This window comes from Pituophis catenifer, unplaced genomic scaffold (genome assembly GCF_029215685.1).
Source record: "Pituophis catenifer annectens isolate HBS135680 unplaced genomic scaffold, rPitCat1.0.hap2 SCAF_4, whole genome shotgun sequence".
Lineage (NCBI taxonomy): Eukaryota > Metazoa > Chordata > Lepidosauria > Squamata > Colubridae > Pituophis > Pituophis catenifer.
This window is the reverse complement of record NW_027256884.1, coordinates 71,397,562-71,415,127: the sequence shown is the minus strand read 5'-3', so window position 1 is coordinate 71,415,127 and position 17,566 is coordinate 71,397,562. Positions and strand designations below refer to the sequence as shown.

At 38.4% G+C, this 17,566-nt stretch overlaps 1 protein-coding gene across 2 annotated transcripts in view; it reads left to right on the top strand.

Annotated features, from left to right (window-relative positions):
- Nucleotides 1–17,566, top strand: part of LOC139316631 (amine oxidase [flavin-containing] B-like) — an 84,251-nt gene that overhangs the window by 26,442 nt on the left and 40,243 nt on the right. Inside the window, exons 1-3 of one of the 2 annotated variants that reach the window (XM_070943456.1) lie at nucleotides 1,930–1,978; nucleotides 2,356–2,450; nucleotides 4,327–4,464. In XM_070943456.1, coding sequence (XP_070799557.1) covers nucleotides 1,930–1,978; nucleotides 2,356–2,450; nucleotides 4,327–4,464 — 282 coding nt within the window. Of the gene's footprint in view, nucleotides 1–1,929; nucleotides 1,979–2,355; nucleotides 2,451–4,326; nucleotides 4,465–17,566 lie in introns of those variants that run through there. The other variant, XM_070943455.1, reaches the window with a different exon arrangement.

The window sequence follows — 17,566 nt, the reverse complement described above, 5'->3', positions numbered from 1 at the left end:
GCTACTTGAGGGACCATCTCACCCCTGTGTGGCAGGGTCTAGGAAGAGGGCCTTCTCTGCTGTTACTCCTGTCCTCTCCTTGCCCCCCAATATGAAGTTATCCCCAACCCTCCTATTTTTTCATAAGGGCCTAAAGATGTGGTTCTGCCAGTTGGCTTGGGGTCCCAATTGGGGATCAGTGCAATGGAGGTGGTTGATCGAGTAATAACAGATCCCACCTCCCCCCAATCTACCCCGACCCTCCCACATGTGTGTTTTTGGTTTTAATGTCTGATTTTAATTTTTTATGCTTTAACTATAAGGCAATATATATTATATTTTTGAATAAAAAAATAAATGCCAAAGTGATCCTAGTAGTGGTAGGAGCACTTGGGGCTGTGTCTTGCATGCTTCTGATAAAGATCCTAGATTGAGGAAGACATATGCCACTCATAAGAGTGAAAAGGGACATATAAATTGTTTGTGTCTGTGTGCGCGCACACACATGCACATACGCACATACATGCACATGAGTGTGTGCATGTATGGGTGCATGTAATATAGAACTTAGAACATGTAATTTTACAGGTAATTTTAACAAAAATAATTTTGTTATCATTTGGAACATAAATTAAGGCAATTATTAGTTTTCCAATTTCAGTCTAAAAATGTAGCATTATAAACCTTCCTCATCCTGGATTTATTTTTTTTAGAGTCAACAATAAAATTTTAATGCATACAGCTGCTGCATTTTTTCTTCATCTGTCTGAGGCCACAGTTTTTGGCCAAAATATTTGCATTCCAACAGACTTATATTATAATTCTTAATATGAGTCTTCTAAAGACATGTATGTTCCTTTTTAAACTATTTTTTCCCTTTTTTTCAAGCCCATCAATAGTGGTTGAAAATATTTTTATTTGATCTCTGATGGCAGTTATTTAATTCTTATGAAGAAACACCAGCTGTTTGATCAATTTTCAGTGTTTTGTGTATTCTTGATCTTCCTACCCCTACCCCAGAATGGATAGTTTGGTTGTTAAACACTACGTCTCTTTTCCCATGTCTTCCTAACCATTCTGTGCCATTTTTCATACAATAATGTTGGATTCATTTAAATGTCTTTCCATTTATTCTGGCATAAGTTCTTCCATGTTTGAAAATGATCATTGTAGCACATTTTTCATTAAGGTAAAGTGTGCCCCCCCCCCCCGAATGGCTCAGCAGTTAAAGACGATGAGCTTGACAGCTAGAAAGCTGTTCTGCCATGCTTCAAGATCCGAGGGCCGTGCGAGGGGTGAGCTCCATTCTTGCCCTAGCTCTTGCCCACCTAGCAGTTCAAAAGCATGCAAATGCGAGTAGATAAATAGGTAACACTTCAGTGGAAAGGTAACAGCCTGGCCACATGACCACGGAAATGTCTTTGGACAACACTGGCTCCATTGGCTTAGAAACAGAGATGAGCACCAGCCTCTAAAGTTGGACATAACTGGTCAGGGGAAACCTTTATCTTTACTTAAAATGCAGATATTGACAAAAACTCTTCTGTAGAAAATGTTACATTGGATTTATTATAAAATTCAATTTTCTACAATGAAAGAATGGTATCTGGCTTTATCAGGCAGCTTCAGGAAAGTGGAGGAACCATCACAGATCCCCATCAATATCAGCATTATCACGTGTAGAGCTCTTTTTTATTTCTACCTTTCTCAAGCCTTCTTCGTTTGAACTCTTTTTCTGGCTTGTCATTCCAAATTGGGAAAAAGACCATCTCCTCCCATAAGTAGTAAGCCCAGAAAAGCTGTGAGTTCTTAGGTGATCCCTGTGAAATTTCAAGGTATGCTAGCATTACTGAAAATCACTAGCTTAAATACTAGATGTTCTGTACTTCACACTTACAGTAATTAACTCTGTTCTTGATGTTAAATATTCAAATTGTTAGACATTTTAATATGTCCATTGAATCCAATGTTATTCCTGTAGCTCTTGGAACAATATCAGGTTTATAGCGTGCTTCAGAAGGGACAGTTCATACATTACTTATCGAAATGCACTAAGGAGAAAAAAGTGAAAGTGAAAACATATGGAAGGACAAAATTCTGAGAATCTGTTTTAAAGCTTCATTACTAATATAGGCAGTTACATAATAAAAGTCTCATCCAGATTCAATCAACTAAAACTAGAATAAAGTAGAATTTGGAAATACTTTATCTAAGATTTTGGTCTTATATTCTTAATTTAATGCTAACGAGTTATTTTTCACATTTTTTATTTGTAGCTTATTTATTGCAATACTGAAATTGCTGTGAAAATTTTTGTGGCATTGTGCAATGAAGCTTTCTGTTGTTGTTGTTGTTGTTGTTGTTGTTGTTGTTTAGGTTTATCTGCAGCCAAGTTATTGTATGACTCAGGACTGGATGTTGTAGTCTTAGAAGCCCGTGACAGGGTTGGAGGCAGAACTTACACAGTAAGAGTAAGTACTGTGTGTATGTATGTCTTTCTGTGTCTGTGTAATTTTCCACTATAGAATGTAAAAGCATAGGGTTTCCCAGTATTTTGCTGTTCAAATTGGTTCTGCATGTTATGTTCCAGTTGCATCTGCTCCTTTAATCAGGAAGGCCTGCTGACAGCTACTTATGCCTTAGTCACTTTATGACTTGATTTCTGTTAATGGAGCTGCCCTTGATGACCCCTTGGGAATTTCAATTGATCCAGGACACAGTGGCATGGATAGTTATTGGTGCTTCATGCTCAATGTAACTCTTCTAATTCAGGGGTTCCCAACCTCCAGGCCTTGGTCCACTGCCTATTCACAACTGGGCCATGTGAGTGGTTGGCTGACGCGACACGCAGCTCAACTTGCACAAGTGGCGGGCCGGCGCACATGCACATGCAGCTTGACTTGCAGTCGAGCTGTATATGAATGTGTGTGCATGCCGCTAGCCACTTGTGTGCATGTATGTGCATGCCAATCTGGTTCCCCTCCCCCCCCCCTTCACCAAGCCACAAAGGTTAGTGACTTCTGTTCTAATTCATAAGCTGCACTAGTTACCAGTTCACTCCCAGTTGTTGGTCTTACTTATGAAAATCTTCGTGTATAGAGCTAGGCTATTTGCAGAACTCTGTGTCTCAATCAGTGGTGGGTTGCTACCGGTTCGCACTGGATCGGGCGAACCAGTAGTGGCAGGGGCGGGAGGCTCCGCCCACCCACCCAGATGTTTCTGCACATGCGCAGAAGCACTGCAAGTGCGCACGCGCATGAGTGAACCGGTAGTGACGGGATTTGGAACCCGCCCCTGTTCTCAATTTTTTCTATCTGTCCAGTAAGACCTATAAAGAGTCAGTATGCTCTAGGGCAGTTGTGTCAAACTCAATTTCATTGAGGGCCACATCAGGGTTGTATTTGATCTTGGGGACCTGGGGTGGGTGTGGCCAGGGTGGGCATGGCCAGCTCAACATCACTCATGTTGGGGCTACCTGTGCTGGCCCAAGTGCTTTGTCAGAGAAAACGGGCTCCTGAGCTCCATTTTCAACTGCCACGGCCTCCTGCAACCCTCTGCCAGTGAAAACAGAGCTAGGGAGGGCCACGTGCAGTCCTCCCAAGCTCCATTTTTGCTTGCAGAAGCACCACGGGCTGGTCCTTCGCTGTTTCAAGGGTGGCCCCGTGGGCCAGATCTAAGTCCTCTGTGGGCTGGATCCGGCCCCTGGACCTTGAGTTTGACACCCCAGCTCTAGGGCCTACCATACAGGCTATCTTACCTGGCAGAATTCAGAAGATGTGCTGTTGCTGTTCCTTCCCTATGGAACAACATACCCATTGAAATCTACCTGGAAGCAATTCTGAAAGCATTTAGGAGAGCATTAAAGAATGGTTTTTATTCAAACATTGGGTTTGGGAAAGATATGACCTTGGATGAGTCCCCCTCCCCAATAATTTATGTGACTATTTATGTCTGGTTGGTTTATGTTTTTTGTCTTTTTATGATGTAAACTTATGGATTTATTTTTGTTTTTAAATAAGATATGCTACTCTTAAACATATGCTGAATGGATAACTATAAACACTGGTTAAACAAATAAATGAATAAAAATTAATGTTACCCAAGCATGAACAACTTCATCAAAATTGGATCATACTTCTTTGAGCCAAGATCTTATCCTTGTTGTATATGCAGATTCCTTAAAAGATTACCTTTCTGACCAGGAAAAAAAGATATTGTAATTATTATGCAAAAAATTATCAATGTTGTACAATGATAGATACATTGACACACATTTCCCTTTTTTCCATTCATGTTAGAGACACATATATTCATTTACCATTATGCTATTTTTCTCCCCTCAACCAGAATAAGCATGTCAAGTATGTTGACTTGGGAGGAGCATATGTGGGACCCACACAAAATCGTGTTTTACGGCTGTCTAAGGAGTTAGGACTAGAGACTTACAAAGTGAACGAAGTTGAGCATCTTATTCATCATGTCAAAGTAAGAGCAACTGTTTCTTAACTTCTTCTTTTATGATGTGGGAGACTTACAAAGCTTTAATAATTTTTGAAATGTTATAATTTGGAATGGTTTGTTAAATACTCAGATTAACAAGATATGAAAGAATTCTGAAGGTTAATAAGCAACAATTTTACCTTTTCTCATATTTTCTAATCAAACTCATAAATACCAATTTTATTTTCATGTTGTGACACTTCTTTTTGTGCTGAATTGTTCTAATTACCCCAATTTAATAAACTTCTTCAAAATTAACTCTGTAAATTATTAATTCCAATGATATGGTTTTGAACATGTTCTAATTCTTCTGTAATAAGCAATCTATTGTTTCTAAGAGGTTTACATATGGCCTTATCAGACTTGACTTGATAGGTATCAGATTTTTCATTAAGCATTCATGGATCAGTATCACAAGATTCTGTATATATGTATTTATTATATATCTCTTGAACCCTGTAGAATATTGTCTCTGGCTAGATACTGCAACTGCTTCTGTTGGCAAATACTATAAACTTGGAAATATATACAAATGTCCATGTGAAAGATAAGTTGAAAGCCAATAGTCCTCAGTGCAGAATTGTGCCTTATGTCAACACCAACAACCAGTGTCAAGGCCATGAACCTCAGGGCAAACAGTCTGTTGAAACATGGGACATACAAGAAAAAAACACGGCATTCGGTTTCAACTGTCATGATGTAAGAGAGAAATGCAGTCTCATGCTGACAAAATGCAACCAAGATTCTTCTTTGTCATACGTCTAGGAAGTTTTGACTTTTTGACATTGTCCTTTAGGTTGGGAAAGTAATTAATAATTATATTTTCAAAAATAGTTTTAAAAGATGCTGACTTTTTATATCTTTATTCCAAAAGAGATTTAAGTTAGAGCCATACTAGCCAAAATAGATGAAACCTATTTGTAATTCAATCTCTTCTTAGATAATGTCTAACTATCATAGAGGTTTGTTATGCTACTTATTTATTATTTATTATCCTGTCTTTATTTATAAATCAATAAATTTTTTATAAATAAGTCAAGGCAGTGGATATACCTTCCTCCTTCTATTTTTTTCCACACCTGGGAGGTGCGTTGGGCTGAAAGAGATTGACTAGCCCAAAATCACCCAGCTGGCTTTCATGTCGAAGGCATTATGGGCTCTGAAGACTTTCCAAGGTCTTTTTGCTCCTCAGGATTATAGAATCCTGAGTATACAAGTAAAAGTGCCAAAAGAGAGAATCCCTCTTTCAAACTTGAACAATTGCACATTTAAATGAACACAATTCTGTGTATCTTCTATCAGACATTTTTTTTTTTTAATTTGATTTATATGCCGCCCTTCTCCGGAGACTCAGGGCAGCTTACAATGTGCTAAGCAATAGCCTTCATTCTTTTGTATATTTATACAAAGTCAGCTTATTGCCCCCACAAACTGGGCCCTCAATTTACCTACCTTAGAAAGGATGGAAGGCTGAGTCAACCTTGAGCCTTGGCGAGATTCGAACCTGCAGTAATTGCAGGCAGCTGTTCTTAATAACAGGGTGCTTTAGACCACTGTACTACCAAGGCTCTATCTTATTAAAGATACCAAATAAATTGAGATGTAACACTGGCCCATAAAATCTTTCCTATCCAATTATACATACTGTGATCAATTTATTAACATGTGATTATCATGCTAAACTTGTATTTTTAATTAATTTGTCAATTTAAACAGATACATTATCAAATGCTTATGAAAGCAGCCTAACCAAATCCAAGTATATCAAGAATAGAAAGCAATTAATGTCACGAGTAAATGCCTTATTCTCAAATGGGGAAAATGTATATTCACAAGGTATCAGGGGTTAATTTATTCTTCTTTCTTAATGTATTCATATGTAACCACTCCCATCCATTACTCCGCCTCATTGATATAAAAGAGGATGTACGCACCTCCCACTTGCTTCTATCTACGATCATTCAGTGAATATAGAATGCCTACTGTAAATAAATAGTACTTTGTTTGAATACTTCGTTCCTGAATCATTTATTGAGTCTGATCCTCAAATTTATGCAACAATCTGGTAGCAGAGGATGGTTAAACTGACTCAATAAAAATAGACATGCCTAAGAAAGAAAATTCCAAAAACAAAAGAGAAAGACCCAACACCAGGGCACACAATAAAGAGATGGAAACGGATCAAGAAATGATCGATGAATCTACAACTATAATAACAAAAGAATCTGAAGACTGCACTACAGACAACGAAGAGGTAATCGATGAAACTGATGACCAAGAAGAGAACGAGATAGAAAACAACGATCTCAGATCGGAGATACTGAGACTACTGAAAAGCCAAAAAGATGACAAAAATCTCATCGCGAACCTCCAAGACATCATAAAAGACAGCGGAGCAGCGAGAGAAAACCACATCGTAACAACTGAACCTAAAGACCTAAAAATGGTGAGCGAATTGCCTATAGATAAGAATATAACAAAAAGAAAGACTAACGGTCCCGCACAAAATTTCGAATGCAGCCATCTTGGTTTCAACAGACCACTAAGATGAGCGAAGCAGAGCCAATCAGAAAACAGAATTCAAAATGTCTGGCGCGAAAAGCCCTACATAATGTGAAAGGTAAAAAAGAAAAAATCTACTCTTCAGAAGAATCTGATACAGACATCGAAGAAACTTCAATCGAACTACAAATAGAGTCAGCCATGAAAACTCTCTTTGCAACATTTGGTCCAAATTTAAAAATTACAAAAAATTACAAGCTGCCGATCAAAGAATAAAGAAAAGACAGGCAAGCAAGTAAACGTCTCAGAATCTACCCGCTTCTATCCGGACGGCGAGAACACCAACACCTGAGCCCAGAGAACCTTGCAAATACTCCCCCACGCCGCAGACGCTTCCAGGAGCCAGAGACCTCAACCAGGACAACTTCAGCGAAAGGAAGCAAGCGCCAGTCATCACCTGGACACCCAAGATCGAACCGGAGACCGAGTCATCGGAGGAAGAACACTACGAGGGAGCTGCAGCGGCGAGAACCTCTCCCGACAGCTTCAGAAGCGAAATGAGCAACGCGCATGCGCAAACACACGCAGACAACTACGGAGGACATGAAGAACAGAGAGAACCATTCAGACTCATTGCGAGCATACCTACACCATTCTGCAACTATCAACATTTACAAGATCATGGACAACCTCCAGTTGTAAGTAATGGAACAAATAATATTGGGAACTTGCCCAATGATTTCCCAAAACTGAGAATAGATGGTATTAATTTACAAGAATGGTGTCAACAACTTCAGGTTGTTTTTCTAAAAGAGAATTTATTATTTTTCATAACTAACCCTCCCAAAAAACCTTGGACTCTAAAATTGGACTGCCTGCACCACAGAGCATTCTACTTATTAATATCTAGTATATCTCCTGCTACGTATCATAGTATTAAGCATAATCTGACTGTCTCAGAAATTATTCATTACATGTTTAAATTGTTTCATAGTGAAAGCGTAGCAACCACAACAAGAATGTCTAAAGATTTCTTCTCAGCCAGGATAAAACCTGGGACTACTGTAAGTGAACATTTAATATCACTAAACAAAATCAGAGCAGAACTACATTTAAGGGGAGAAATAATATCAGACCAAACAATGAAAAGTGTTATCATTAATTCATTAGACTCATCATGGGATAACTACATATCACATTTAGACACAACTAATTTGGGATACCTATCCATAGAAAACTTATCAAATAAGCTAATAGCTGAAGATAATCTAAGAAGAAGCTGCTGCAATACACACATAGAACATAGACAAACTAAGAGAGTAGTATTTCAAGAAAAACATCGAGAATCAATTGAATGTTATAATTGTGGATCCAAAGAACATTGTAGAAGAGATTGTCCTAAATTTCTTAGAGAAAGACAAAAACATGACTATAGGAGCAGATATCATAACAGACAATCATCTATTGATAGATATAGGTATAGAAACTCACCTAATTTTAGAGAACGTAGAGGGGGCAGAGATAATTCAAGAGATAGAAAGTCTGGATCATTAAATGGATTAGATAAACATAATATAACTAACATACAGAATTCAAGGGATAATGCTTTGCTCATTGATTCTGGGGCAACTAATCACACAACACATGACAAAAAAAATACTATCTTCCTTTATAGAAGATAAATTTGTAATTAAGATAGCCAATCAAGAAAAAGTCCAAGTTATTGGAAGAGGAAATGTAAATTTACCCGGTCTAGGGAAAATAGAGGGGGTATTATTAATACCAGAAATACCACATAACATACTTAGTGTAATAAAACTAAGCAGAGATTCTGACATAAATATAGTATTCTCAAAAGGAAAAGCAGTCCTAGAGAAAAACAAAACAAATTTGGATAGTGTAGTTATCAAAGGGGGCCTACCATATTTAATCACAGAAGAAAAATGGCTACACAATATTGATTCAAACATGGAAGATGACACTAACATAGAGAATGAAGACAACAGCAATAGTGATAATGAGGAACATGAAACAAACCATAATCACAAAAACACATCTATTGGTGATACACTCAATAACAAAAAACCTACAATTGGAAAACCAATTCACGATGAATGTGCACATATATTACATAGAAAGTTAGGACATGCTAGTTTTCCTGTAGTACAAAAAATGATTGAACATGCTGAAGGTGTTAAAATAAAAAAATGTAAAAATTATTTGGAATGTTCAGTATGTAAGTCCTCGAAACTCAGAACTAATCCCAAGCCAAAAAGGGCAACAAGATCATCTAACCACATTTTTGATCTGGTACATATGGATCTAGTTGGTCCATTAACCCCATCAATCACATATAAAAAACGATATTTTCTAACTATTGTAGACGACTATAGTCGTTATGGGTTTGTCTATACTTTAAAACACAAAGATGAAACATTTCAAAAATTTAAAGAGTTTTATAAATGTGTAGAAACACAACACAATATTAAAATAAAACAAATCATGACAGACAGGGGATCTGAATTCATGTCAAAAGAATTCTCCCAATGGTTAAAAGACAAAGGAATGTTACACTTCACATCTAGCCCTTTCTCTGCATTCCAAAATGGAGTGGTAGAACGAAAAAACTCGACACTACAAACCATGATTACATGCACATTAGAAGATGTTGGCTTAGGAAAACAATTCTGGTCAGAAGCCTTATTATATTCCAATTATACTCAAAACAGAACTTGGTCCAGCGTCATAAATAAAACACCATATGAACTAATGTATAATAGAAAACCTAAGATAACACACATGCACATATTTGGAGTCACAGCGGATGTACACATACCAAAACAATTGAGACGTAAAGGAGAGAACGTATCCAGAAGACTTAGATTCATGGGATACGAAACAGGCACAAAAGGGTACAGATTTATTGATAATAACAACAAATTCATAATTTCTAGAACAGCTGTATTTCATGAACAGGCCAATTGGTCTAAGATACATCTTAATGAGATATTCCCAATTACAAAGACAGACATTAAATATCAAGACAAAATAGAAAGAGAAGAACACAATCACAACATACATGAAAACAAAAATAAAACATGGACGAATAGTCACCCCAGAATAAAAACAGATTCATTAACCAAAAAGGAAGCAAGATACCTACACGATAACGATAGCAAACCAGAAAAAACAATCAGATGTAACAGAAATCAGGTGCCAAGTAAATATAAGGATTACATAATGTACATGAATAATGAAACATCAACACCCAACACATACGAGGAAGTATTAAAGCTCCCCATTGAAGAAAGAAAAAAATGGGAATTAGCCATGGCCAAAGAAATGGACAGTTTGCGAGAATTAAATGTATTCACACCAACTCCTGCACCTAAGGACAAAACAATTATAGGCACCAGATGGATATTCAAAATTAAAAATCTGGAAGAAGGCAACACATTATATAAAGCTAGATTAGTTGCACAAGGTTACGCTCAAAAATATCCTGAGGATTACACAGACACATACTCTCCCACTGTAAGGACTGAGAGTGTTAAGACAGCTTTAGTTATAGCATCTGCACTTAATCTTGATGTCTTTCAATATGATATACAAACTGCATATTTACATGCAAAGCTTGATAAAGAGATATATGTAAGTGCACCTCATAGCCAATACACAAACAAAAATGAAACTTGGTTATTGAACAAAAGTTTGTACGGACTAAAGCAATCCGGCAAACGTTGGTATGAATGTTTGGTCAATGTACTCAAAACTATGAATTTCAATGCCACAACTGCAGACAATTGTTTCTTTGTTAAAAAAGAAGGTAACTCATTAGAATTTGTGTTAATTTATGTGGATGACATTTTATATATTGGAAAACATAAAGAGAAAAGAGATACATTTGTAACAAAACTAAATGAACATTTTTCTTTAAAATCACTGGGAAAAGTAAATAAATATCTTGGAGTTCAAATCAGTAAGACAAAAAAAGGATTTAAATTATCTCAAAAAGATAAAATTATAGAACTCCTGAATAAACGTAATTTGAATGATGCTAAACCTTGTGATACTCCAATGCAAGCCGATTTTCTAAGAAACATGGATGAATCATCCCCTGAATTTAAAGATAATACACTTTACAGATCAGTTATTGGTTCCCTTTTGTATATATCTAATTGGACTAGACCTGATATTGTCTTACCCCTTAATCTGTTATCCAGATATGTTAGCAAACCCTTAATGTATCATTGGGAAGCCATTAAACAAGTATTAAGGTATTTAAAGCACAGCTTAGACTTCTGCCTACTATTGGAACCCAATAATGTTAAAGAACCCATTCTTACTTGTTATACTGATGCAGATTGGGCAGGTGACACTAAGTGCAGAAAAAGCACCTCAGGTTATATATTCTTTCTTAACAATTGTCCAGTCTACTGGTATACTGGGACACAAGATTTAGTAGCCACATCAACAACCGAGGCAGAATATGTTTGTTTGTCTAAAGCCTCCAATAATCTTGTATGGTTTAATGATTTATTATCAGATGTTTGGAAAAATCCTTCATTACCATTTATCATACATGAAGATAACAAAGCTGCTATAGAGATATCTAGATCTGATGCTATTGGTCAAAGATCCAGGCATATAGATATCAAATTCAAACACGTAAGACAATTATCTCAAGATGGATTCATTAAAGCCATTCACTGCGAAACCTCAGAACAAATAGCTGACATATTGACTAAGCCTTTGCAATCTAAACAACACAAATATTTAACTTCCAAACTACAAGTTTTATATTGTTCTGAGTCTGAATGTAATTATTGTTGTATGTTGAATCGGCATTTAGAGGGGGATTTGTCACGAGTAAATGCCTTATTCTCAAATGGGGAAAATGTATATTCACAGGGTATCAGGGGTTAATTTATTCTTCTTTCTTAATGTATTCATATGTAACCACTCCCATCCATTACTCCGCCTCATTGATATAAAAGGGGATGTACGCACCTCCCACTTGCTTCTATCTACGATCATTCAGTGAATATAGAATGCCTACTGTAAATAAATAGTACTTTGTTTGAATACTTCGTTCCTGAATCATTTATTGAGTCTGATCCTCAAATTTATGCAACAATTAAGCTGTATTGATGTAAACAAAAAGGCTAATCTGGCAAAAAAATCCTTATATATTACCTTATATAGCTTATCACATTGTATGTCATGTGTAAATGCCTCATTCATACCTGAAGGAAAGATATGTCTTGGAATGTCAGGAGTTAACTCATTCTCCTCTCCCTAATGTATCACTCATTAACCACTCCCTTCTCTTAACCCCGCCTCCTTGGTATAAAAGGTGGTGTACATCCTCTCTCCTTGCTTCTTTCTGCAATCGCTCTGTAAATAAAGAATGCCATCTGTAAATAAACTATCTTCTGCTTGAATAAAAAGAAGTCTGAGCTTATTATTGAGTCTGATCCTCGAATTACGGCAACATTGTACAAGAGGTAGCAACTAAAACCATCCCAAACAAAAAGAAATGCAAGAAAGCAAAATGGCTGCCCGAGGAAGCTTTACAAATAGCTGAGGAAAGAACGGAAGCGAAAGGCAAGGGAGAAAGAGAAAGGTACACCCAATTGAATGCAGAATTCCAGAGAATAACTAGAAGAGATAAGGATGCCTTCTTAAATGAACAGCACAAAGAAATAGAAGAAAACAATAGAATAGAAAGGACCAGAGATCTCTTCAAGAAAATTGGAGATATGAAGGGAACATTTCATGCAAAGATAGGCATAATAAAAGACCAAAATGACAGGGTTCTAACAGAGTCAGAAGAGATTAAGAAGACGTGGCAAAATTACACAGAAGAACTATACAAGAACGAGCTTAACATCTCTGATAACCACGATGGGGTAGTCACTGACCTTGAGCCAGACATCCTGGAATGTGAAGTCAAATGGACCTTAGGAAGTCTGAGCAATAACAAAGCTAGTAGAGGTGACAGTATTCCAGCTGAGCTATTTAAAATCTTGAAAGACGATGCAGTAAAAGTGCTACACTCAATTTGCCAGCAAATTTGGAAAACTCAACAGTGGCCACAGGATTGGAAAAGGTCAGGTTACATTCCAATTCCAAAGAAGGACAATGCCAAAGAATGTTCAAACTATCGCACTATTGCAATCATTTCATATGCTAGCAAAGTTATGCTCAAAATCCTACCAGCTAGGCTCCGGCAGTATGTGGACTGAGAACTACCAGAAGTACAGGCAGGATTTTGAACAGGCAGAGGAACTAGAGATCAAATTGCCAACATACGCTAGATCATGGAGAAAACTAGGGAGTTCCAGACAAACATCTACTTCTGCTTCATTGACTATGCTAAAGCCTTTGATTGTGTGGATCACAACAAATTGTGGCAAGTTCTTAAAGAGATGGGAGTACCAGACCATCTTATTTGTATCTTGAGAAACCTATATGCGGGTCAAGAAGCAACAGTGAGAACTGGACACAGAATCACTGATTGATTCAAAATTGGGAAAGGAGTTCGGCAAGGCTGTGTACTGTTGCCCTGCCTATTTAACTTACATGCAGAGCACATCATGAGAAAGGCGGGGCTAGATGAATCGAAAGTTGGAATTAAGATTTCCGGGAGAAATATCAACAACCTCAGATATGCAGATGATGCCACTCTAATGGCAGAAAGTGAAGAGGAACTAAAGAGCTTCTTGATGCGGGTAAAGGAGGAGAGTGCAAAAGTTGGCTTGAAACTCAGCCTTAAGAAAACTAAGATCATGGCATCCGGTCCTCTCAATTCCTGGTAAATAGAGGGGAAGAAATGGAAGTAGTGACAGATTTTATTTTCCTGGGCTCCAAGATCACCACAGATGGGGACTGCAGCCATGATGCTTGCTCCTGGGGTGGAAAGCTATGGCAAATCTAGACAGCATACTAAAAAGCAGAGACATCACCCTGCCAACAAAGTGTGTATAGTCAAGGCTATGGTTTTCCAGTTGCAATGTATGGCTGTGAAAGTTGGACCATAAGAAAGGCTGAGCACCAAAGAATTGAGGCCTTTGAACTATGGTGCTGGAGAAGACTCCTACGAGCCCCTTGGACTGCAAGGCAATCAAACCGGTCAGTCCTAGAGGAGATCAACCCTGACTGCTCTTTAGAAGGCCAGATCCTGAAGATGAAACTCAAATACTTTGGCCACCTAATGAGAAGGAAGGGCTCACTGGAGAAGTGCCTAATGCTGGGAACGATTGAGGGCAAAAGAAGGGGACGACAGAGAATGAGGTGGCTGGATGGAGTCACTGAAGCAGTGATCTTAAATGGATTATGCGGGATGGTAGAGGACAGGAAGGCCTGGAGGAATGTTGTCCCTGGGGTCGCGATGGGTCAGACATGACTTCGTGACTAACAACAACAATGGCTTATCACTATTATGAACATTTCTAGACAGGGCCGGATTTAGATGAAAAGAGGCCCTAGGCTATTCCACTTATGAGGCCCTTTCACCAGTGGTGGGATTCAGTTTTTTTAACAACAGGTTCTGTGGGCGTGGCTTAGTTGGGGGTGTGGCTTGGCAATCATGTGACTGGGTGGGCATGGCTAGCTGGTCACGTGACTGTGTAGGCGTGGGTAGCTTGTCATGTGACCAGGTGGATGTAGCTATGTGCATAGACTTTTTTCAGAGGGCTGAAAAAAGTCATTTCTGACTAGGCCTCACACTTTTGACCGGTCCTCACACTTATGACCATCCTCACATTTATGCCCGTGCAGCTTTCTTAACAACCATGTCACTCATTTCACAACTGCTTCTCTTCACCATGGTGACAAGATAGGGCAAAAACGTAAAATGTGAGGACAGTCGTAAGTTCGAGGACTGGTCAAAAGTGCGAGGACCAGTCAAAAATAACTTTTTCAGCCCTCTGAGTAGTCCATATACACAAAAGGACTACCCAAAGGGCTGAAAAAAGTGATTTCTGACTGGGCCTCGCACTTTTGACCGGTCCTCACACTTATGACCATCCTCACATTTATGCCGGTGCAGCTTTCTTAACAACCATGTCACTCATTTCACAACTGCTTCTCTTCACCATGGTGAAAAGATAGGGCAAAAACGTAAAATGTGAGGACAGTCGTAAGTTCGAGGACTGGTCAAAAGTGCGAGGACCAGTCAGAAATAACTTTTTCAGCCCTCTGAGTAGTCCATATGCGTAAAAGGATACAGCAATAGAGAGGGATGAAGGAAGGGAAGGGAAATTAGAGTAGGAGGGAGGGTAAGAGAGGGAGGAAGAGAGGAGGAGAAGGAGAAAGGAAGAGGAAGTAGGGAGGAGAAGAAGAGGGGGAGGAAGAGAAAGTAAGAAGGAAAGAAAAGAGAGAGGTGGTAGGTTTGAGGAGAAAGATTGCTGTACAATAAAAAAGATGAAAGAGAAGAAAGCCAACCCCAAACAAATATAAAGATATTAAGATAAAATAATGAATTGTTCAACTTTAAAGAATAAAAGAGAACAAATATGAATAAATAACAATAATTAGAAATGTATTTTCTTTGAACAGAGTATTTGGCCGGTTCACAAATTTAAACAGTGTTTAGTCATTTCAATTAAATGTACAATTTCTATATTTCCTTTTTGCCATATTTATTCCTCATCTATTTTTGTAAAAAACCAATATTACCCTTCATCCTCATCTCTAATCTTAATCAAATTCAATTTTTCCCTTTTATTCTATATTATACCCCTTCCCATTGTCATCTATTTTTATATCCATCCTCACATTGGTTAATTATGTAATATTAGTTGTTTAATATAAATTCAACATTTTAATATAAATCAATTAGTTATATAACTACCTTTTTGTATATTAATCAATATGAACATGAATATTCCAATTATTTCCATGCAATCCAATTTCTTACAAATCAATTAATTATATTTACCAATAATAATAAACCAAATAATTTCCCCCATATATTCCTCCAAACCACAACTTAACCATTTCTGCTTTCAGAAATATACAGTTAATAGTATCTGAATTATTACAATTCCCTAGTTAAATAGAGCTTTTTTTCTTTTGTGTTTTAAAATCCTGAACTCTCCTCTTTTTCCCTAAATTTCCCATTGTTTGCACCTACCTTTTTTGGTGAGGAAAAAGAAAAGAATTCTGCCTGCCTAATTTTCCAACCTTGCAGCAACAGCAAAGCAGTTTCAGTTTCGTTTCTCAGTATAGCTAGGGGGAAAAAAAATCAGCACTCTTTGCAAGGAAGCAGAAGAGCCCTGAGCAAAACAGCTGAGACAAATCAGCTGAGAGCCCAGAGGCCAATTAGCCTATGCTGAAGCTCCGGGGGCCAATAAAATTACAAAAAAAAACACCGAACCCTTTGTTAAATTGCTGGCTCCCCCGCCCCTCGCCCACCACTATTGATTGGCAATAAATATTGATGCGGAGGGGTGGGGCAAGCCAGCAATTTAACAAAGGGTTCGGCTGCACCATTGGCTCTCGGGCGGCCCTTTGAAGCCCTGCGGCAAGAATTTGAAGTTTTTTTTTCCTCTAGCCATCGGAGGCAGCAATAGATTGGGAGTGGGCGGGGTAAGCAAACGGCAGGCAATCCAACAGAGCAGAGAGTGAGGGTGAGTGAAGGCGTGGAAGCGGCTTTCTCCATCCTGCTCTCTTGAGTCCGGAGCCGGTGGGGAACCACATGGCAGCCCACGTGGATCCCAGGCAGCGGAACTCAGGCTAGGGAAGGGGTGGGCAATTGTGGCTCTTTTACAACCTGTGGCCTTCAACTCCCAGAATTCCTGAGACAGCCAAGCTGCATCAGGAATTCTGGAAGTTGAAGTCCATAGGTTGTAAAAGAGCCACAATTGCCTACTCCTGGCTACGGTAGGCTGGCGCTGCACGGGTGGGAGGCGAGGGGCGGGCGGGCCAGCAATTTAACAAAGGGTTCGGCCAAACCCCCAGAATCCCACCACTGTGTAGGCCCCTCTTGATCTTGAGGCCCTAGGCTGAAGCCTAGTTAGCCTATAGGAAAATCCGGCCCTGTTTCTAGACAGTAATAAGCATTTCTTACATGTTCTAAATAGCAAATAAGCATTCTGATGTTTTCTAGTTGGTATTCCCAATAATCCTGGATTTATCTGAAATTGGAAAAGAATTCTTAAGTATTCTTATGTAGAAGTGTAAACCTCTTAATTAACCCTTGATTTCCCAAAGACCGCCAAATCCTACTGATCTGGAGAGAAGATAAATCTCCTATACTCTTTCCCCTTGCTATTGCCAAAATATTGGTACTAGTAAATATAGTTTAAAAGACAGGATTGGATAGTGAAGAGTTGGGGGTAAGAAAAGTGGATGGCATATAGGCTTCCTATCTACTGTATGTGGTTGCTGATTCTACCTGATGGTACAAGTCATGACCAAAGGGATGTGGTTGCTGACATAATTTCCTAACATTTTGGAAAACAGCTAAGTCAGAGTTGAAAGTAGAACAGAAAGAGAAACTGCAACTTCTTCAACATCCCCTTTTCATGACTTTGAATGCTCCTGCTGTTTCTGCTGTTCTCTCTTTGCTCATTTAGTT